Below are 23,811 nucleotides of genomic sequence, written 5' to 3' on the forward strand. Positions count from 1 at the left end.
AAAACCTGAAAAATATAAAACCTAGGGAAACAATTCACGAAAAGACCAAAGTAGCAGTCAAATGTCTGAAGCACAAGACGACCTTTCTCATCTGGTAGACTTGTCAGTGAAATAGTGAACACTGGACTTTCTTATCGAAAAAAGAAACCGCAGCACATTAGGCAAATAACCAACGTGTTATCACGCAACTGGCGAATTATAATGAAAACCTTCCACATCACTCTAGGCGTGGAATTTTCTTTTCTCAACACCAAAGTCCGAACATTATGAACCATCTCCTATCAAACGAGCACGGAATAGCACGCAGCTTAGTACGCATTCACACACTTCCAAACACACTCACAGACCGATGACGTCATCCTGCACCAACCATTGACGTCACCTCATCAGTTGATGACGTCATCTCAGACAATGACGTCATACCGACAGAACGGTAGGTGCCAGTCGAGGATCATCCAATGCATCCCATCATTATTATACACAGGCAAGGAGAAAAGTGCGAAGAGTTTCCCTTTCCCGTGTGCCAAGCCCAGCTATTCCGTCACTCTGTCCCTCCTCCGTTACTCTCTCCTCCTCCGTAACTCTCTCCGCTACTCCGTAACTCTCTCCGCTACTCCGTCACTCTGTCCCTCCTCCGTTACTCTCTCCCTCTCCCCCTCTTGACACTCTCCCTGCTCCGTCACTCTCTCTCTCGCCCGCTCTGCCACCCCGGTTGTATGAGAGCCTTAACTAACCGCGATCCGCTGTTTGGTTTTGATCAGTTCACGGAGGTTGTTCTCTGATTCCTTCAGACTCTTTTCCAAGTACTGCTTGTTGGCCTGTAACGATATAGAATGAATTGTGGTCAGTTGAAATACCAAACAAGTTGAGCATAAACGCGTGATTTTACCGAAACAAATCAAAGATTGGATGCACGGATTGTAAATATCATATTATACACATGAGCTTTGAAGGCAAATTAGCAACCATTTCAGAACAAATTTTAGTGTTTTAATCATCATGGCAACTTTTCATACTCAAATTTTTATTATCACGACGACTTTTAATCTTTTTTGACGTTAGATACGTTAAAAATGTCACTGGCGAGATGCACTTTTCAAATATGCGCTATGGTATTCTTTCTCACCTCTAGTTTGGCGATTTTTTCCTTGTTGGTCGCCTGCTTTTTCTCCAGGTTTTTCCTCACGGTGGGTACATTGTTCAAGACAAACATCCTCCCCACGCCGTCATAGACCCGCGTGGTGTCAGGCATAGCCTGAGGGCACAGTCGGCTGTCAGTTAGAACCGAGCGCCGCGGGTTCGATCCTCGGCATCGTGAGGTTTGCAATTTTATGGCATCTCATGTTACTTACGGAATACGCAAACAATTGCATGATTTTTCGGCCAAAATCTATTAACGTGGCAGCATCTCACTTGCAAATTGCAACTCCTGCCATTTCTTACCGGGTTTCCACAGGACATTATTAATTTAGCCCACCACTCTCAGATTCCAGCAAATTGGCCCATGTCAGCTCATATGTCACCCAAATTACATCCTTTGAGTGATCTCTAACCTCACATTGTTTCATACCCCTCTCACTCTCTCACTAAGTCCATCCCTCCCTCTCACTCCCTTCTCACCTGAATCTCACGATCGGTGAGCGTGGCATGATCGATCTGCCGCTTCAGAGTAGCAATCTGCATGTCAGACAGCCGTATTGACTGGTTGGTGTTCTGCATCTTCTGCTGGAGCTCCAGGAACGCCTGCACGGAGGAACACGACACAAACATGCACGTGAGACACCAATAACCGGTGCTAGGTCAAGGGGTGTTCTGACACTCCCCTCCCCCTCACGGTGTTTTGGCAGATATATAAAAAACGGCGTTTTGGCAAACATCCTGTTCATGCATCTTAACCGCACATCTTGTGAAAATTTCAGACCCATGTCATTCAAGGTCAGGTCACCAGGTCAATGTCAAGTGACCTAACCTCAGAAAAGTTTGAATGCTCGTCATAGCTACACCGACTCAACGATTGCCTTGAAACTTTCGATTGATTAAAGTAGCAGTATGAACAAACTGCATATCTCGGAAATTTCAAAACGGTGACCTAAGGTCAGATCAATTTGCTGCATTGTAAATTAATCGGAGAAAATAGGAATACTCCTCTTTTAGACGAACGCATTCTAAACACTCAAACATCGGTTTACACCTTAACCCGCGCCCTGCTGGGGGTCCTGGATTTCCACGCCCTGCTGGGGGGGGGGGGTGTTTGAACACCCCCCCCCCCTTGTAACTCGGCTCCTGGGCCACGTAGCGATACGCGGAAGGCGGCGTTCGAAAGAGCGTAAAAAATAATGACGAAATCACTTCGGTCAATTTTTTGGTCAGGTCAAAGGTCAGGTCACCAGAGGTCATTGAAGGCAAAATTTCGCCGATTTCCAGGTCGAATGTCGAAAATTTCCAAGAAGCCAACGCATAACTCGGGAACCAATAGAGCTACAGCGCCGCGGAAAAGCGCATTCGATAGCCCTATTAACGCCCTTTCTGAGTAATTCTCTCAGATTTGACCTAACGTCAACGGTTTTGCCTGCAGGGGGCAAAAACTGCAAAAATAGCCGATTTTTTCGAAAACAGTTTTTCTGCAATAACTTTTGACCCAAGCCTTGTACGAGCTTACTTTTACCGGCATCGTGTTCCTCTCGTCAAGACGCATCGAATGAACTATAACTTGACCTTGAAAGGTCAACTTGAAAATTTGACCTCAGGTCAAGGTCATGACCTGACAGTGACCTAGATACCATTCGTGACCTAAGATGACCTCAGGGCATAAACAAGGGTCACGGACACCATTTTTAAGTTCAGTGTGTCTAAACCACTTGTAATTCGGTGTTTGGGAGTGTTTATAATGTCTTTCATCCAAAAGAGGCGCATTTCAATTTTCTCCCATTGACTTATAATGGGGAGGTCGCAAAATTGACCTGACCTTAGGTCATCGATATCAAAATTCTGAGATATACATTTTGTACATGCTATTGCTCTTAGCAATCGCTGAAAGTTTCAAAGCGATCGGTCACTCGGTGTAGCTATGACAGACATTGAAAGTTTTTATGAGGTGAGGTCACTTCAAGTGACCTGGTGACCTGACCTTGAATGACTTTGGTCTAAAATTTTCACAACATGTGTAGAATTGATGTATGATAAGGTGTACCAAAAACGGCGGCGCTCCGCGCCGCCGTTTTTGAGATATTCGCGAAAAACCACAGGGGGGGGGGGGTGTTCAAACACCCCCCCCCCCAGCAGGGCGCGGGTTAACTTGACACACTGAATCGGAAAAAGCACTCGTGACTCCTCCGTACGACCATGAGGTCATCTCAGGTCATAAAAGGTCCCCAGCATTTTACAATGACTTTTGACAGCACGTCTCGACGACAGAAACACGATGCACGCAAAATAATTGCACCGTGCGTTTTTTTTTTTTTTAAAGCCAAAAGCGGGGCTCGGCTGCGGAGCCGAGTCTAGTCGGTCAGAGTCGACAGTTCTGAGCGGCGTCGGAGTCGGAGTAGATTTTGAAACCGGAGCCAGAGTCGGAGTCACCGAAAATCCAACGACTCCGCAGCCCTGCAAGGCGTACGGTGTCGGAGTCAAAGCTGGAGTCTATTGGAGTCGACAGTGCTGCCCGGAGCCAGAGTCGGAGTTGGTTTTAAAAAAAGTCGAAGTCGGAGTCAGAGTCGCCGAAAATTCATCAACTCCACAACCCAGATGGCTGTTTACGGGCCCTGTGCGGTCGGACCGCACACAGCCTCGAAGCTCCGCCCACTGCGTCCCTACTTCAGCCTTCCGTCACCGCACACAGCGATCGCTGTGGCCGGTCGGGACTGGCCACAGCGGACCGTCCACCGCACGCAGCCGTGACGTCAGAACCGCCTACCCATCCCCTACCCCCACGCCTGCAGCACACACCGCACACACCGCACTCAGCAGTTTGCGGTGCCCGTGAACACCCCTCTGGTCAAAAGTTATTACCAAAACTTTTTGTAGAATGGCTATTTTTCCGAGTTTTTGGTCTTTGGGGCCTTAAGTGGTGAAAGAGGGTTTAAAGAGCTATCGAATGAGCTTTTCTGCTACGCTGTACCGGTATTGGTTCCAGAGTTATGCGCTGGTTAACAGTGCCCCAAAATTTGTCGATTTGGGCGGGAAATTACATCCAAATGAAAATCAGTTCCCACTCTCCTCTCCAGTTTTCAATTTTAATGTTCCACTTCCAATCCCACCAAGAAGGAGCGATTGTATGGATGGTTGCTTTGCATCCTACTATCTGCCACAATTGTAGACAAATTAATAGTTTTGATCATTTTCATTTCATTTGGAGGCCTTACCTGAGCAACAATTTTTCATGCCCATCCTCTTTTTGGTCAGCAATTTTCCCCTCTGACACCCAAGCAAAAATATAATTTTTGGACACTCCACTGGTACCTAAGTCACAAAATGTTTAAATAGGCAAAATTTTACCTTTAATGACTAATGGTGACCTGACCTTTGAACTTTGACCTGACCAAAAAATGGACAATGTATTTTTGTTGCAATGTTTATGCTCTTTCAAATGCTGCTTACCACATGCTGCAACGTGGATCAGGAGCCAAGTAAGAAGGTTTGTGTGTATGTGACCAAACATGCCCCGCCCAGTGTGGCTGGCGCCGAGCACTGGCCCAGCGTGGGCCGTGGGGTGATGGAGGTGTTCATTGGGGAGGGTTCTGTACTACCTGGGGGTCAGTTGAAGGCCATGCTCCCCTTTAATAATTGCAATTTGTTTGGCAGTGAAATATGAATAAAATAGCAGCTAGGTGGATTTTTCCAGAATATTACATCTAAATATCGAATACAGGGTGCTGTTAAGTAGTAATTTTTTATCAGCAGGTCGCGAGCATGCTGCTGTTTCTTGGCTCCTCATTGGTCGAATTCATGTGGTCTATTCATTCGACCAATGAGAGGCCAAGAAGCACCAGCAATAAATTTCTTATATGAGAAATCCAACAGCATGCTGCTAAAAAACAACAACCAAACAGAGCTCTGGAATCCATGAATAATGGAAAAAATCATGATAAGCAGATGACAGCACAATACCTTTACACAATCACATATAGGGTTTGTTCCTGTCGCTCTTCCAACCTCCTCCAAGCTCCTCTAACCTCCTCTCGTTTCAAAAATTTGTTCCCGTCACTCCTCCAAGCTCCTCCAAGCTCATCTTGATTTCACATCTCACCACCACTATTTGCCTCCTCCCTCATCCCAAACGAAAGTTGGTTTTTTGGAGGAGGCTCTGCTGAGACACATTTGGCGCACGTAATACGAATGTGAATTGTTTATAAATGAGATTTGAGGGAAGTGGAAATGATTTTAGTGATTGATGACGATTGAATTTCTTTAAATAGTAATGTTGGATATTAATCTATGGTTATTTTATCAGAAAGCGACTCGGTACTCTCTTAGCAGACGTCACCCCAATTGCCAGATCTAATGGCCAGTTGAAAAATCTAGAGACTTTTTGAAAAGTCTCTAAATAAATGGGCAGGAAAATCACCCCAGGGGTCAATTAGGGGGCGGGGAACACGAATATGACACTTATTTTGGTCTAACTCCCCTCCTTCATCCCTTAATCCTCCCTTAAAGGACGGGGCGCGTCAAAAGTGCCTCAAGGATTCGTCTGATCGCCAAAATAAGGGTCGCAATCGATTCCTCTCGTCAATATGTGGCCGCAGCCTCACATTCCAGATGTGTGCAGCGTATCCCTTATCCCTTAATCGTCCCTTTAAGGACGGGGCGCGTTAAAAGCGCCTGAAGGGTTCGTCTGATCGCCCCCCTCCCTCCTTATTTTGGCGATCAGACGAACCCTTGAGGCACTTTTGACGCGTCCCTTCCTTTAAGGGGCATTTAAGGGGTAAGGGACCGGTGCCACACATCTGGAACCCAACGCTGCGGCTAGATATTGACCTGAGGAATCGATTGCTATCCTTATTTTGGCGATCAGACGAACCCTTCAGGCACTTTTAACGCACCCCGTCCTTTAAGGGACGATTAAAGGATAAGGGATACGCTGCACACATCTGGAACGTGAGGCTGTGGCTAGATATCGACCCGAGGAATCGATTGCGACCCTTATTTTGGCGATCAGACGAGCCCTTGAGGCCCTTATGACGCGCCCCGTCCTTTCAGGGACGATTAAGGAATAAGGGATACGCTGCAGTCTGCACACATCTGGAAGCCGAAGCCACGGCTAGATATTGACCTGAGGAATCGATTGCGACCCTGATTTTGGCGATCAGACGAACCCTTGAAGCACTTTTAACGCGCCCCGTCCTTAAAGGGACGATTAAGGAATAAGGGATACGCTGCATTCTGCACACATCTTGAACGTGAGGCCACGGCTAGATATTGACCTGAGGAATCAATTGCTATCCATATTTTGGCGATCAGACGAACCCTTCAGGCACTTTAAACGCGCCCCGTCCTTTAAGGGATGATTAAGGGGTAAGGGATACGCTGCACACATCAGGAACGTGAGGCTGCGGCTAGATATCGACCCGAGGAATCGATTGCGACCCTTATTTTGGCGATCAGACGAGCCCTTGAGGCACTTCTGATGGGCCCCGTCCTTTAAGGGAGGATTAAGGGATGAAGGAGGGGAGTTAGGCCAAAATAAGTGTCAAATTCGTGTTCCCCGCCCCGTAATTGACCCCTGGGGTGATTTTCCTGCCCATTTAGAGACTTTTCAAGAAGTCTCTAGATTTTTCAACTGGCCATTAGATCTGGAAATTGGGGTGACGTCTGCTAAGAGAGTACCAGCGATTCTTATCTCTTGATTTATGTTTGCGTGCCATAAATCGCCGACCGTTACAGCCCGCAAACAGCTGATTTCCTCGCGAAAATGTTCCCGTGGCTCCTCTGAAACGGCTCTCCTCCAAGCTCATCTAACCTCATCTGAGATTTTTTGGAGGAGCGACGGGAACAGACCCATAGGTAACACACCTTTTTCAGCTCCATATCAGGTTCCTTAGCTGCACCAGACATATTTTCTGACTTAAACTTTGTGATTAGTGGCTTGTCAGACTGTTCCACCTCCAAGTCTTGTCCTCCTGAAACATAAGCAATGGATGTTAAGAGTCGCATTCACCAAAATCTCTTTAAGATTTGTGAAAATCTTGCACCAGATAACAAATGGATGCACAACTTAGAGTAGTTTGATTTATTCATATTCTTGTGAAGCGGAGTCAAAGAAGGTATTCCCAACGGTAGCTTTATGTTGATATGTCAGTTTCCATTAACAATCAAAGGCTCTAAATTAGCACATATTTTTAACTTATAACCCAACCAGAAATAACGGCAAATAGAGAACTCGGGGGTAGAAACAGGGGAACTCCAGAAATGAAAGCTTCCTTGAAAATAGATTTAAATTAAAAATAATACCCTGGCCAAGCAAAATCCACAAAATTTATGTATAGCATGTAGCATGTAGCAACTGAATGGAACGGTTCACATGTCGTCCATAGGCTTCATAAATAAAGGATTTAAAGTGCTACCATATCACCATTTGCAGAAAAGTTTCGCTCAGTCTCCAAGTTCGATCCTATATGAGATAGCTTCGTTCTGTCGCTTTCTAGGCCTTCAGGCAGGCAACCAGTCATTTTCAATCTTATCGAATCTAGATACTTTGCTTCATTCGCGCAGAGTTATCTGCAAAACTCTTTTAGTATTTGCGTTCATAAAAGTCGGGAAAAGTTGGAGTTTTCCTTCAAGACAGCCACCGTTGTCATGTGCTGTAAACTGCTCTTTATCTCATTGGCCCAGCTGCGCCATTACTGCCTAGATTAATTTGATAATTTTTTTCATCGCTAAAAATTTCCCCCCTTTAGGGCAAAACTGCTTTTTCTCCTTTCTTTTCGTTTTGATTAAATATATTTTAGAAATATTGTGGAATTTCGGAAATGATTAAAGACAAAAATTAACACGTTTCTGTAAAGGTATCGAGATTTCCAAGACATAAAAATATTTCTTAACAGTTTTGTTGCAAAGGAAGGAAGGGATTTCGTACTAAGTTCCTTCAATTTGGTGTAAGTGCTGACGCGTTCGTGTTGTTGTTGCCGGCGAATGTGCTGGCTGCTGCTGGCGTGTGATTACTTGTGGGCGTCGAACGTTATTTGAATTTATGTCAAAGATATTTCACATTTCTGCCTTTCACTGCTTGAGCTGATTAAAAGTAAGTTATGGACACTTAAACATAACTCGTTGATGCTAATACCAGATTTGTTACCTACTTTTGCTTCAGCTTCGATGAAAAATGTGGTCTAGCATATTTTTTCTTTTTGAATTTTCAATCAAGCTAAAACTTAAGCATTAATATTTAATGTTTTGTTGTATTTGTTGTGTTTGTGCCTGCCTCCATGTTGCTTCATGTTTGCTCTGAGATGAATAAACATTTTAAAAAGTGTACCTCATGATTTTAGTCATTGATGTTTTTTTTTTATTTTTTTTTATATAAATTTAGTCCGAATGATTGAATGGGTGGATTTGAGGAATCAGAGCCCGCACTAAGCATGGCTTGTTGTGCTGACCCTGACCCCACCACCCGATCGCGCAATTCCAGTTGTATGGCAGAATTTTGTCCGAACGTTTAACGTGCCCTCACGACTGGACACGGCCCCCTCCGCTCACTCACGTTACCTGGCTTCTGTGCGGCCCCTGCCACAGACACGCACGCCATTACACGTAGGAGCTAAATGTGGCCGCCCGCACCGGGGCTTGAACCGGACTCTCACTACCGGCCAATCGTCGAATTCCGGCGCTTTAATCCACTCGGCCACGGAGGGGACTGTTAATCAGCAATTGTTAATCAGCAATTTAACCATTTGAAGTTTAAACATGAGGTTTTGAACTGGAATAGCAGTTTTGTAGCTTGAGCTGAAAAGACTTGCACAAAACAGAAGCTTTTACTCCCCAACGATCATCCTAGACGAAGATATTCCATTTCTCATTTCGAAAAGAATGCCTTGCGCCTTGCGGAGGAATGAGTGTCTTGCTGAAGAATGCAGCCTGAGCCACATTATCATCAGCCATCTTTAATCAAAAAATGTTTGATTTTCTTTGCTGACCTTCTTTGGAGCATAACAGATCATAAATCCAAGTGCAAAAAAAAACTTTTGGGAAAGTGAACTATTCCCATTAATCATAACTTCACTATTGTTTTCTCTCCTGGTTTGCATCATTTAATATTTCTCACCAGCAATGAAAATGAATAACATGGATGCAAAGTTTGAGCAACAATATTGTATCATCCATCATTGTTTATTTTTAATGTTGCAAATATTGTTAATTGATAGTCACATGTTCAATTCACCTTTTGAAATAAAACTTGAATTCTACCATAATAACAAGATGCATACTCTAGCTCACATTCTGATGTAATGCATTCATTTGAATTTAATTGCTCCTTTGATCAGGTGATTATACTTAGGTGACTCTCCTGGTCCCTGGACACTAGGTGTCCAATACCAGCTTTTCTCTGCTCAAATGGCCTGTTTTCCCCATTCATTCATTGATTCATTCATGCACCTAATGCCTCAGCCTTCCATATTTTTTAGCAGTCCATAGTCTTATCTATGGTGTCAATCATTGTCCTCCAAGCCCTACTTGTCAGCTATATGTCCATATTCACTCAATCATTTTCCATTTATTAATTTATATTTCATTTACTTTTGCAATCCACCTGAGTTTGACTTTCCTGCATTCATTTATTCATTCACAGCCTTTTCTCGTGATCTAGTAGGCCCAACATCAGCTGTTATCATGTGTCTTGTGAAAGCAACTTTTCTCTTTTACTTTTCCCTCTCCCTCTTTTCACTTTTTCTTTATCTGGCTTTCCCTGTTCATTTTTCATTCATTTATTTGTGCATTCATTTACTCATTCATTGCTGCATTCATTCATACTAGTTTTACCAATTCCTTCTCTTACAAGTTACAATACAACAACCAGTCTTCATTCATCCCTTTACCCCTTGTTTATCATTATCTTTCCCACTTATCCACGCTCATTCCTTTATCTACAGCCTGCCCACCAAAAGCATTAGAGTATTTATTTATTCATTCATTCATCCACAGCTCAGCAAATCCACCATGATTGGTTTTCATTTATTTCTCACCATTTTTTCACTCATGTTATTTACCATTTCTTCATTCATTCATTCATGCATGCATGCATTCATTCATTCATTCATTCATTCATTCATTTTTTCATACTTATACATAGCTGGGCCTCACCACCGTCATGCATTCCTTTCATGTTTTCATTCATTCCTTCATTCACATCTTGTCCTGCCAATCAACACACTTTATTCAATCAATCATTAATCATTCATTTATTTATTCATTCATTTTTCATCCTTAGCTTGGCCCTCCTGCCATCATTCACTCATTCACTCATTGAATCATTCATACATTCATTCATTCATTCATTCATTCATTCATTCATTCATTCATAATTCATTCCTTCATTCATTCATTCTTTCATTCATTCATCCATAGGTCGGCCGCACCACCAGTATTACCATGAAGGTGAAGCAAACAGCGAACGGCCAACGCGCATTCATTCATTCATTCATTCATCCATTCACAGCTCGGCCGCACCACCGCTGTCACCATGAAGGTGAAGGAAGCAGAGCGGACGGCCAACGCGGCCTGGTCGCCCGCCCCTCTGCCAGACTTAATGCTGGCCGCGGGCACGGCGGCACAGCAGCTCGATGCTACGTTCTCGTCTTCTGCCCGGCTCGAGATTTTTGGTCTCGGGTTGGGAGATAGTACCCTGGAGATGCCCGTTTTGGCGAGTGTGGAAACGCCGTCTAGGTGAGAAGGGGAGAGGGAGGGAGTTTGGGAGAGGCAAGGGAGGGGAGTAATTGGGGAAGGCTTAGGAGGGACTTGAGTGCAATCTGGGATGGTGTTCTGTTTACACACTCGGTGACAGTTGATGCGGTACAGTTTTTATGCCAGTGTAAGGAAATGAGCAATGGTAATGTTTTAAAAACTTGAAGTTGTGAACAAGTTATGTGAATATAGCTACCTAGATGACTCGAATAGGGGAATAGAATTAAAAAGAAGCAAACAATAGCTAGCGAGGTTCTACTTTTTACTGCTGTCAGACTTAACACTTGAGAGAAACAGATGCGAATAGTGATCAAACTAGATGACCCTGACCAGCTAATAAGTACATATAGTGTATACTGTATAGTGTATTCTCAATAGGTACTTACCTACTCTCTCCCTCTCCCCCTTTCTCCCCCTACTCTCTCCACAGGTTCCACTGCGTGTCGTGGGGCGCCCACGGTCTCTCCACCGGTTCCCGTCCCGCCGGTATGATAGTGGGCGGCTCGGATGGTGGGAAGATCGCTCTATATGACGCCCGTAAGCTGCTGGATGGGCAGCCGGCACTACTGGAGACTACCAGCAGACATACGGGAGCTGTGCGGTCGCTGGATTTTAATCCGTTCCAGGTGAGGTTGGAGAGGGGGAGGGAGGGTTTGCGGGAGGGAGTAAAGGAGCGGAGGCTGTGTGATTTTTATGGGATAGTTGAGCGTGAGGTAAGGCTTACCAGCCGATGATCTTTGTTTCCAATAAATGGATGGAGCTGGGGTTTGGAGATTTAGTGTCACGTGGTTATTTGGGTAGGAAGGGAGACTTGTATCATTTGAAAAGGAACTAGGTATTTATAAGGAACATATTGGATGTCTTTGACTACCTACCTCAAGGTGTAATGTTTTGCGGCGTTTCAATGGTTGACTGATTGGTGATTGGCAGTATGCACTGCATTTACAAATTAACATTTGCATTTGATATTACGAATTCAGTTTGCTTTTCAGATGAACCTTGTATTTAACCCTCGCCCGTAAACGGCGATCTGCCACCTTCGCCCATGCAGGGGGGGGGGGGTTGGTGCGACCCCCCCCCTTGGCGTTTGAAAACGGAGCGTCGTAGAGCTTAGCGGAAAAGACCAACGGATTGCTCTCGCCGAGATCTCGCGATTGGTGGTATATTTTTTGGTCCTAGGTCAACATTTGACCTACTTTTGACCGGTCAAAGGTCAAATTTTCGGAAAAATAGACTTTTTTCAACTTTCCGCGGCGATTGCGGCAAAACGGTGGGAGATATTGACTTGAAACCTTCACTATCGTGTTCCTTGATCAATTCTCTATCGTTTGGTATGTATTTCGTTTCCCTAGCTCTAAAAATGGCGCGTTGGGAGCGCCGGAAGTCGGCAAGGTCACAGTCGGCGGCAGAAATTCGAAAAATCAAAATTTAAATTTTTCAAATCTGATTGTATTTTTGGATTTGGGAGGTCCATTTGCTCCCTATAGAAGCTAATATTGCCACCCCATTGAGGTGACAAGAATTAGCAAAATAGTGGTTCGGGCGCTTTTCAAAAATAGTACCGGACGCTGTTCCTCTTGTGACGTCATAGCTCCGTGACCTGACCTGACCCGGTCAAGTTTCTTATACCATATGATAGCCAATACTTGCCCCAACATGCATGGGAAGTTTCATCACGATCCATCAACCGATGTCCGTACCACCGGCAGGAAACCTCGGGCGTTGGCACTCAGTTTGTGAAAATCCGGCCGGAGGCTGTTCCCTTTGTGACGTCATAACTCCGTGACCTGACATGACCCGGTCAAATTTTTTTTTATCAAAAGATGCGCAAGGTTTGCTACATAAGGTACCCAAAATTTGGCGGCGCTGCGCGCCGCCGTTTTTGCACTATTTCCGAAAAGCCTCAGGGGGGGGGGGGGGTTGCACCAACCCCCCCCCCCTACATGGGCGAGGGTTAAGATCTGTCGAAATCCGCTCGCAATACACATTTACTTTATTCATTTATTTCTGTTTGTAAGGGAATATTGTTTTCAATTTTGTAGCCCTGACTGAGTAACTGAATGAACGATTTATTGACTGACTGATTCCCAGCTCACTGACGAATAACCCTGCCCCCCCCCCCCTATTCTCCACAGGCCAATCTGCTGGCATCGGGCGCCTCAGACTCCGAACTATACATCTGGGATCTGAACAGTCCCAGTACCCCTATGACACCGGGAGCCAAGGCACAACCCGCTGAAGACGTATCAGCGGTCACATGGAATAGACAGGTACGGTTTAACTACTGTTTGTTGACAGGCATGGTACTTTCCTGTGATATCAGCAAGAGAGTGGTTCTGGTTTACTTTGGTTCCTGTATGGTTTGGATGCGAACAGAAAGTTGTTTGTATGCACATGGTAAACTGGGTGAAAAGGGCAGTTTTATGATTATTCACGTGGAATCTTTGCCTTTCGGTTTGCTCCGAATCCGGCCAAAGTCTAGATGACAGTAATGAAAAAGGGTATTTAGCCACATTTTAATTTTACGTTGAAATGAGTCCGAATTCATGAGTCAGCGACTGTAGCCTCAAATTTTTTAATATCGCTATCACCATGTGGCACCTCGTATATCGTAAATTATTGCTTTTGTTCTTCCTCTGGGTTCTGCAACGCTGAAAGCTGTGCTTGGAACTCCAACACAGGGGTGGTGGAATGTAGAGCAGTCGACCTGCCTTACTGTCTAAACCTGCTTGATGTGTGTATGTTGCTGGGGGGAGGGAGAGGGGGCTGCCCGAATAACTGGTCCGCTATCGCGGATAAATCTTTCGATTGTTCGACTTCGGTGCTGCGTGTTTCCGCGAGTTTTTGAGCGGCACACGTCCGGTTGAGGCGTAGTACAAGTGCGATATGGTTTTAGAGATGATATGACTCTTAGCGTACGTTTGCATTTCTAGAGCAAGTCAGTTCGTTTGGTTCATCGGACGTTACCTACCGCCTAATACTTTATCCACAGCCGACTATGCAACTTGTCAAGCTAGAACAAGCTGTCAAGCTGTCAAACTAGCTAACAAGCTAGAACATTGAGCCGGAACACTGGTTCCAGCACCCAATTCAGCCACTATTTATGTAAAACATCTCGCCTACAAATATCGTTGCGAGTTGCAAGGTCCCTAAACCCAAATCTGCATCGAACATTGAACTAAGACTGTAGGCTTCAACTTGCGGTAGAACCACGCAACATTCAACCGTTGAACGAAAGCCAGCGCCCGACCCTTCAAAGACCATACACCAAACCCAGCCCGGCTTTCCTCATTCGCGTGCAAGACTGCTGTCATCGCCTCCATCAGTAGCCATATTTGGACAGTCTTATGTGACGTCACTGGCGGAGACTGTCCGTATTTTGAAGGGCGAGTCGCGTGGTGCAGTTGGCCTTTGTCGGATGCCACGAGGGTTTTTATAGTTGTTGTTGTTTTTTTAGGGGAGGGACATGGTATCGCTGTTGCGACATGGCTTCAGCGTGGTACCTAGGGGTATTTGTGAATTGCAACGTGGTTGAAACGTTTGCTGAGTCGGGAAATGATATGTTACAAATGTTAGAAGGTAAACCGGCACACATACCTGCGTTGTGTTTCAACTGGGAATAGATACGATTGCCATGGAAACAGATGTTTTGCTACCAATAAGACGCCTTTTGGGGCGGCGAACAGTTGAGCGGAATGGTAAATCCGGCAATTACCCAAATGGGATGAGAGACCTACAGCTGCGTTGTCCGGGCAACTTAGCTGATTTATAGTGGTTTACCGAATTTGAGCGCGATCGGCCCATCTGTTCTCGACCCGTGGAATTTGCCTTTTGCACGTGTGTACGTGCAAACTGAATCCCAATAGACTTGTACCAGGTTCTCAACAAGTCTTTTATCTGCTCACTAAGAAGTCTTCCAGTTACGTCACAATGTCACCGCATGGTGACTCCCTCCCTGATGCTCTCCCTGTATCGTACAGGCTCAGCACATTATGGCCTCTACGTTGACCTCTCGCTATGTTAGTCCCCTTCATTACGTCATAATAACACCCTTCTCACGTCCTTTATCTGTCTCTTTCGAACAGGTTCAGCACATAATGGCGTCTATATTCACCATGCTGTAGCAGTCCCCTTCATTACGTCACAATAGCACCCTTCTGACGTCATTTTTCTGTCTCTATCGAACAGGTTCAGCACATAATGGCGTCTACGTTCACCTCCCGCTGTGTGGTCTGGGACCTGAGGAAAAACGAACCCATCATCAAAGTCGGTGACGGTCAGGCCGGGGTAAGTGATAAATCGTCTTCGTGGGGCATAAAATGTTTATATTAAGTGTGGTATTTCAGTGTGAGTGTACTGATATATGTCGTATACAATTTGTTGATTCTGCCGTTTACCTTTGAATGTGTAATACCGGAATAACCAACGGCAACGGAGACAATGACGTTCGTGTTTTAATTTATTGTTTTGGATTGTTTTGGATTACCGTCTTATGCTTTGCCATATCTAGGTCTGAAATTATTCACATGTGACGAGAGCAGTTTTATTGGCTGGCTCACGTCTATAACCCGTCGTTTTTCTCAGATGAAGTGGAAAGTACGCAACCGTCTTTGAAAGGCTTCTTTTCTCCTCTGCCTCCTTTATTTTGGTTTTACAAACCCGATAATCCATCCGCTCCATTCACAGCTGAACTCAAATCTTGATATAATGGATCGCCTAATACACCGCTCTCCCCGATAAATCCACAGATCAAGTGTAAAGTGTTGCCTGGCACCTCGACTCCCACTCCTGATATAATGGACTGCACCACAACACACTCCGTCACCCACACACTCCGCCTAACTCACACACTCTGCCAACTGCCTAGCTCACACACTCCGCCTAACTCACACTCTGCCACTCCAATCCCCAGATGAAGTGTAAGGTGGTGGCCTGGCACCCGAACTCCCACTCTTGATATAATGGACTACACCACAACACACTCCGCCTAACTCAGTACACACTCCGCCTAACTCACACTCAGCCACACTCCCAATCCGCCACTCACACACTCCACCTAACTCACACACTCCGCCTAGCTCACACTCTACCACTCCAATCCACAGATGAAGTGTAAGGTGGTGGCCTGGCACCCCGAGGTAGCCACTCAGCTCGTCCTGGCCAGTGAGGACGACCACACGCCGGCCATACAGCTGTGGGATCTGCGTTTCGCCACGGCGCCGCTGAAAACTCTGCAGAGACATCAGAAGTGAGACGGGGGGAGGGGGTGGGTGGGGTCTGAAGGGTGGGGTGGGGTGTGAAGGGATGAGGAAATGAAGGGGGAGCGGGTGGGAAGCGAGTCGGAAGGGTGAAGGTGAAGAGAGCATGCAGATGAGCCATGAGAAGCGAAAATCTGTTGGTGGAAGGAAAATGTCAGATGACGATGCAAGCGTGGTCATTTTTAACTATAAGTGATGCAGGAGCAAACTTGGTGAATTAGCGAAGATGTAGTATGCAACAATTGCAGACTTAAATTGATTAAGAGTCCTTGGTCCTCGATCTGCACTCAATCAATTGGAACTTGAATGCGTAGATATTATCGCTTTATCTATGTACGTGTACATATTATGTACACGTATAAGAGCTCCTGTGTATTCATCGCTAATCTTTCCGCAGGAGTCAATGATTTCCTTTTTTGTGTACCAGGGGTATCCTGTCTCTGGCGTGGTGCCATCTGTCGTAGACCCCGTGTATCGCCAGTTCCCCGTTTGTCCGCCAGGGGTATGCTGTCCCTGTTGTGGCATCTATCGTAGACCCCTCTTTCGTAGACCTCCGCCGATGACCACTATAGTCCGGGGCCCTGTTTCACCGGTGATAGCAGCACGCTGTTATCAAATTGCGCGAGCTGACGTAAGGTGATGACGTCACACTAATGACGTTTCGTGTAATCCGTGAGCTTTTTCACAGCTGCGTTTGGAACAAAGTTGCTGTCTCGTTGAATGCGTTTGATACATTTGTTTGATCGCACGGCCGTGAAGATGTTAGCAGAAATATTTGATGACATCACACAGATTGACGACGTCATGGTTTGTTGGTGTTTCCATGGAAACCCAATTTGACACGTGTAATAGCAGCGTGCTGCTATCACCGGTGAAACAGGGCCCGGACGTCCAACCCCCCCCCCCCCCCTATCGTAGACCCCATGTATCACTAGTTCCCTGTTTGTCCACCAGGGGTAATCTGTCTGGCCTGGTGCCATCTATCGTAGACCCCGTGTATCACCATTTCCCCGTTTGTCCGCCAGGGGTATCCTGTCCTTGGCCTGGTGCCATCTATGGTAGACCCCCTGTATCACTAGTTCCCCGTCTGTCCGCCAGGGGTATCCTGTCTTTGGCCTGGTGCCATCTATTTGTAGACCCCAAGTATCACTAGTTTCCCGTTTCTTAGGTATCCTGTCCTTGTGGTGCCATCTATGGTAGACCCCATGTATCACTAGTTCCCCGTCTGTCCACCAGGGGTATCCTGTCCTTGTGGTGCCATCTATTATAGACCCCATGTATCACTAGTTCCCCGTTTGTCCGCCAGGGGTATCCTGTCTCTGGCCTGGTGCCAGCGCGACTCTCATCTGCTGCTCAGCGCGGGGAAAGACGACAAAATACTCTGCTGGGACCCGCACTCCGACGCACCGGGCGGAGAGGTGGTAAGTGTTCTCTTTTAGCTCTCTGAGGAGATGGTAAGTGTCCTCTGAGTTCTTGTGTGTCAGTGTCTCTTCAGCTTTGTCCAGAAGGTTGAGAGTTCTTACTCGAATATGTAATCAACTAACTTCGTGATACATCATCCCCCGGGTCTTTCATGCTTCATTGTTGATTTTTTCATTTGATCGATAAGTAACATTTTTCAAAGTTTCTTATACAATCAGCGTGTCTGCTACCCCAAACATTCAAACCGTCTGCACAATTTTGAATTTCGAAATTAATTCTCCCCTCTATCCATTCGTTTTTCATAGCTTGGCTGCTGGCTCGTCATAGGCGCCAGGGCAGCTTCAATAAAATGTCAATATTGCCAACTTCTTCACGTCCTTATGTCGCCATTTCTTCACCAATCACCCTCCCCCCCCCCCGCCCCGACAGGTGGCCGAGCTGTCAGCGTCCCCTCAGTGGAACTTCTCGGTCGAGTGGTGCCCCCGGAACCCGGCACTGATCGCCGCCTCCAGCTTTGACGGGCATGTGTCCGTGTACAATGTGATGGGCAAGGTGGAGGAACCGCTGGCGTCGCCAACATCGGCGGTACGTAGAGTTTAATTAGCCATGGAGAGATATGATATACTAAGACGTTTTACAGAGGTAGATATGTTTTGTACGTTGAACGGATGGGAGGGTGAGGGGGGGGGGGGGGTAATGGTTTAGTTAACGTTTTAAGCAGTCAACGTAGACATTTGGTACGTTTTATGTAGTCTGTTTGTTCTATAGCTAGACATCCTAGAGAACATATTTTATGTCGATAATATCGACGAAAAATATGTTCAAAAAATGTCTAGCTATAATATTATTATACATAGCCATTTTGTGGAGATATTTTACTGAGACGTTTATTTAACACATAGTGATCAGGTTGTATAGAGACATGAATATCTTTGCTTGATAGGATTGCCAAAATATAAAGAAAGCTCCTCATATGCTGCTTTCCCATCATCCAATGCATCAATATTTACCATTATTGTTGTTTCAACAAATGGTGCCAACCTCTGCCAATGTGTTTAACTAGCAAACTACCAAGCGTCGCTAGTCTAACACCCTCCCCCCCTGTCCCGTACAGCTGGCTGACTCATTTCCGGACATGGCCGGAGTGGCTGCCGCACTGCCCACGGTCCAGCGTCGGACATCCATACCGCTGACACGGCCCCCGCGGTGGATGAAACGGCCATGTGGGGCCACCTTCGGGGTGAGTGCTGATTACTGAATGGGGATGGGGATGACGAATTGGTGTGACAGGGTGTGAGGCTAGATCGCACCTTTTTCATTTTTACGAGCTCAGTCTTCCTATGTAAAAAATCACATGTCGAATCCCGGGCTGTACTACACGAAAAGAGATAAACGAGTCGAGCAAAGAAGAATTGTGACTTAGGACCGTTCTCAAAGAAAGCTGGGACCCTAAGAGGCCCAGAAATCTCAACTGCTCGGCATATTCCAGTCTCGGACACTCAGCTGGAATTATTTCCCACTTCGGATTCCATACACTTTTGTCATGCATTTGACTATAACTGCCGCTATGTCTCCCCTATTCGACGGTTGGCTGATATAATTTTGCCACATCATTTTGCGCACGACAGACGGAGCACGGCCTTCACCGGCTATAGCTTTTTTCTCTGTCTCTGTCTCGGTCTTCTTTTATGGCTGACTATGACTGTGTCTCTCCTTTTTCCGCAGTTCGGCGGTCGTCTAATATCGTTCTGTTGCTCTCCCACCAAATAAAACGGAGGCAGTCAGCTGTACCGTACCTTCAACCCCAACTATTGTCCCTTCTTCTGTTTCTGTGACGGTGACTATGACTTTATCTCGTTCTCCGGCAGTTCGGCGGCCGGTTGGTGTCGTTTTGCCACACTCCGACCACGGACGGCGGCCGGCCGACCCGACAGGTGGAAATACACCAGGTGGTGACGGAGCCAGAGCTGGTGCAGCGGTCACAGGCCTTCCAGCAGGTTAGTAGAGAGGTCACAGGGAGGTCAGTAGAGGTCACAGGAAGGTCAGTAGAGGTCACAGCCCTCCATCAGGTGGTGACGGAGCCAGAGCTGGTGCAGCGGTCACAGGCCTTCCAGCAGGTCAGTAGAGACTAGAGAGGTCATATAGAGGTCAGTAGAGGTCACAGATCTTCCAGCAGGTCAGCAGGGGTCAAGGGGAGGTCAGAGATTATATACAGGTCACAGGTCTTCCAGAGGGTCAGTACAGGTCAAAATAGAGGTCAGGAGATATCAAAGAGAGGTCACACTAGGGAGGCTTTTAGAGGTCAGGGAGATTAGTAGGTAGCTCGGTCACAGGGGGGGGGGGTCAATACAAGTCATACGTTTGCTGTAAAGAAGATCACAGGGCCTTTCAGCTGGTCAGTATCGTTACCAGCCTTATTGCAGCATAGTAGTCAGGTCACAAGTTAAACAACAGCTAGCTCAGTTGAGGTTTATCATGGACAAGCCGGCAGGCTATACGTCTCTTTGAGTGATCAAGGATGTCACAATTTTTCCGCCAGATCATGATCTAAAAGTCAACTGCCTCAGCGTTCTTGTAAAGATATGCCTAATCTGTCAGATGTCGCCAATGAACTCACGTGTCTAACCATCGAAATATAATAAACAATCAAATAAATCGAATAAAATCCAATTACATAAACTTAAAATCGATTTAAATAAACAACCGAAACAGCTGCCTTCTAACCAATACTACCCCCCCCCCCCCATTCAATTCACAGGTTCTCATGACTGACGGCCTGCCGGGCTTCTGTACGGAGCGGGCCGAGTCTGCTGCTGAACCCGACCGTCCCGTGTGGAGGTTTCTGGCGGCCAGGTTCAGCTCCGACCCGCGCGGGGAGTTACTCAGACTGCTGGGCTATCAGAGCCGACCCGAGAATGGAGGAGAGGGGGAGAATGGTGCAGATGATCAGGCGATGCAGGTGAGAGAGAGAGAGAGAGAGAGAGAGAGAGAGAGAGAGAGAGAGAGAGAGAGGGAGAGAGGGAGAGAGAGAGAGAGAGAGAGAGAGAGAGAGAGAGAGAGAGAGAGAGAGAGAGAGAGAGAGAAAGAGAGAGAGAGGGAGAGAGGGAGAGAGCTGAGGGAGAGAGAGGGAGAGAGAGGGAGAGAGAGGGAGAGAGGGAGAGAGGGAGAGAGGGGAGGGAGAGAGGGAGAGAGGGAGGGAGAGGAGGGAGGGAGGAAGTCTAATTATAGCCTGGCAAACCTAATAAAGCGCAACCACCATTGATGCACGTTTTGATGTTGAATAAAATATATTGAAAAATATTTCTCTCACGACCTTTTACACGAATTTTCTTCGAACCATAGTACACGTCCAGTTATCAAAAGACGTGGCAAAATGATTCAGGAGCTTTAGCTCCGTTCTTTCTTAGGTTTGCCAGACTGTAGGTCTACCTAACTCGTCAGGCAAAGGGCAACGGAAACGTCGAGGGGACGATTTGAATCATATACATTGAGAGGAGAAGGAGGTAAATGTAAAATGGGACGTGGAGGTAGGCAGGTTGAAAATAGGAGGAGAGGAAATAAAAGGGAGCCAGAACTAAAAATGGTATATATAAATGTGTGAAACATAGGCATACATGGGCATGATTACTCAGCAGTATTCGAAGTGTTGCAAGATGCACAATCCAGGGCCCAGTTTCGCCAAGTGCGGGAAACTCAATTTGGGGTAAATTACCAAACTACCCCACTACATAATTACAAACATTTGGCCCTTTTGTAAGAAAAAATGGGCCTTGGTGAGATTGGGCTCAAGTGCGGTAAACTCAATTTTTGGGTAGTTTTTTTTCTGTAATTAAGTAGTGGGGTAGTTTGGTAGTATACCCCAAATTGAGTTTACCGCACTTAGTGCGGTAAACACTTAGCGAAACTGGGCCCAGTATTCATATTAGTTTTCCTTGCTATATTTCAAACTGATGCTGACCCCACCCCCTCTCTGTTCAGGAGCCACCGGCGGCTGAGAGTGGTGAGGACGCGTTTGAGGCCATATCCCGATCACAGACTTCCACCAGCGACTCGCCGACTGCCGAGCCTGAGGAACTATTTGACATACCCGCTGGTAAGTTACAGAGTGGAAAAGTCCGCATCGGTGAACGAATTCAATATCTCATCATTTGACTTCTCATCATTTGATGTGTGTCTTTTTGAATATATTTGAATGCATTTGTAATAATTTGGTTTATTATTTACATCATCATCCAACCTGTCATGGATACTCAACATTTGACTTCGCATTTTTAATTCAACTAAGATCCTTCCTATGCGTTACGCATTACCCCGTTTCTTCCTGGCGTCTCTTCGCGCCCTTTCTTCAATCTCTTCTTACTCCCTGTTCTGCCGTTGTACTTCCACATCTATATCACTTCGTCTTACCCTTTTGATACCCCTGCTCTCATTTATCCAGGGTTCACCCATTATCAGCCATAGTTTCCCATCCTTTCCTAAAATTCACCCATTTTAGCAACCGAACCTAGCCTAGCCTAACCTAACCTAACCTAACTTAATCTAACCTAAAGTCAATAGACTTCGGCCTCCAAAGATTACCCATTTCCACTTCTCAGTTCCCTAACACACCCATTCTCACGTCTCCCTTCACACCCATTCTCAGTTCTCACACCTTTCTCACCTCACCTACCCTCCCCCCTCCCCCTTCTCACCCCCCCTTCCCCCCCCGCAGGTGACGACACAGACGGTCAGGTCTCGCAGGCCATTCTCCGTGGAGATATGACGGAGGCCGTTGAACGCTGTCTCCAATCGGAGAGGACCGCCGATGCGCTCATCATTGCCATGGCAACGTCCCAGGAACTCTACGAGAGCACGCGCGCCAAATATCTGGAGGTGGGTTGGGTGGAGGTTTTGGCGGGAGGAGGATGGCGGGCAAAGGTTAGAGAAGTGTATTCCTCATTCGCAGCCGTAATCAAAACGCAAAGTGGAGGCTAAAACCTGGCGGCGAATGGTTTCGCTGTTTTCTTATCATAAACTCAATATGATATCGGTACTTATGATTTCATATCAAATCAACCCAGTTTTATTTTACTCCCAGTCTCCTCAGTACAAAACAGGTATACCCGGCATTAACAGGGTCACGTCTTTCTCGTGACTTGGAAAATCTCTGCGGTATAAAGGCAAACCCCATTATGTTCGGTTGACCTCTGACCTGAGGGAATGGCCTCTGACATAATGGTTTTTGCCTTTGCACGGCAGAACTATCATCCATGCTCATTTCTCCCCTTTCGCATGCTTCTTCGTTGGATAGATTGACCTCCCCTCGACTCCTTTTCCCAGTAAATCAATATTGTATTCCCCGTTTACGTCCCTCGGCCCTGAGCCTCCTGCCTCCTCCTGTCCCTAAAACCCTAATAAACAAACACACTCCTCTCGTTCATAAAAGCGGACCTCCCCCAATTATCCCCGCCCTCCGTTCCGTCGTTTCCATCCTCCGTATACTGAAATCCTTCTCCTCCACGCCGCCACCCCCTCCGGGCTGGACAGGCACTTTTATCTCATGCGGGCTGCTCCCTTGGAGCGGCACCGCTGCTCCCGAGGGAGCGCACCCCGTAGCCGGGTGCAGTGAGTGCTTTGGGGCTGGGTGGCCTGTCCTCTGGACGGGCTCAGCCCCGGTGACTTACTAGGGTGCCTGCCCAGACCAATGTCTCCCCCTATATCCTATCATCCTCCCGGCTCTGAAATGGTCTTGTCAGACCGAAAGGGCCTAACCCAACACAAAAAATTATCCCCTCGTTCTACCGCCAGCAGCTATGAAGTCAGACCTCTCAAATCCCAATTAACGTCCCTCCCCATTCTCTTTCTCCGCAGTCTATGAAGACGGATTTGTCTCGTCTCATCTCTGCTCTCGTCTCTCGCGACTGGAGTACCGTGGTCGGACGGTGTGACCCTGGCTCATGGAGAGAAGCGCTGGTAGCTGTGCTCACGCACGCGCCGCCCGAACAGGTGGCGCCGCTCTGCGGTAAGTTGGAGACCTAGTGGTTAGTGTGGCTGCTAACAGAGGCGCTGGTGGCAGTGCTAACGCGCTCCGCCCGCCAGGTAGCGCGCTACTCCGCTATTTGGTTTCATCCGGAGCGCTGTTCGGTCGCTGTTTTTCATCATCAACATGCTGTCGGTTTTCCCACATAAGGAAGTTAAAGGCTGGTGTTTCTTGGCCTCTCATTGGTCAAATACATAGGCCACTTAAATTTGACCAATGAGG

The 23,811-nt window shown here is 46.6% G+C and overlaps 2 protein-coding genes across 7 annotated transcripts; one reads left to right on the plus strand and one right to left on the minus strand.

Moving 5' to 3' along the window:
- Positions 1–192: 192 nt before the first annotated feature.
- LOC122367183 (prefoldin subunit 1-like) lies at positions 193–7,775 on the minus strand. Of its 6 annotated transcripts, none has more exons than XM_043340066.1 (5): positions 7,565–7,775; positions 7,006–7,112; positions 1,621–1,743; positions 1,127–1,255; positions 193–818 (listed from the first exon to the last, which is right to left on the minus strand). In XM_043340066.1, the coding sequence occupies exons 1-5, from the start codon at positions 7,659–7,661 to the stop codon at positions 726–728; spliced, it is 549 nt and encodes a 182-aa protein (XP_043196001.1). In that variant the 5' UTR covers positions 7,662–7,775; the 3' UTR covers positions 193–725. The 6 variants fall into 6 exon arrangements, with proteins under 6 accessions (XP_043196001.1, XP_043196003.1, XP_043196006.1 ...); XM_043340068.1 differs by having other exon boundaries at positions 7,687–7,735; XM_043340071.1 differs by lacking the exon at positions 7,565–7,775 and adding an exon at positions 7,464–7,503.
- Positions 7,776–8,098: 323 nt separating this feature from the next.
- Positions 8,099–23,571, plus strand: LOC122367184 (protein transport protein Sec31A-like; the record flags this gene model as incomplete). The annotated part of the gene is made up of 14 exons (XM_043340073.1): positions 8,099–8,233; positions 10,646–10,872; positions 11,321–11,516; positions 13,026–13,160; positions 15,079–15,177; positions 15,996–16,138; positions 17,455–17,569; positions 18,000–18,155; positions 18,685–18,810; positions 19,439–19,567; positions 20,329–20,529; positions 21,549–21,663; positions 22,282–22,442; positions 23,421–23,571. Coding segments are annotated over exons 2-14 (1,930 nt in total), but the record flags the coding sequence as incomplete, so codon positions are not given.
- Between the last annotated feature and the right edge of the window lie 240 nt (positions 23,572–23,811).

Source organism: Amphibalanus amphitrite, unplaced genomic scaffold (genome assembly GCF_019059575.1).
Source record: "Amphibalanus amphitrite isolate SeventyFive unplaced genomic scaffold, NRLGWU_Aamphi_draft 000855F_arrow, whole genome shotgun sequence".
Taxonomy (NCBI): domain Eukaryota; kingdom Metazoa; phylum Arthropoda; class Thecostraca; order Balanomorpha; family Balanidae; genus Amphibalanus; species Amphibalanus amphitrite.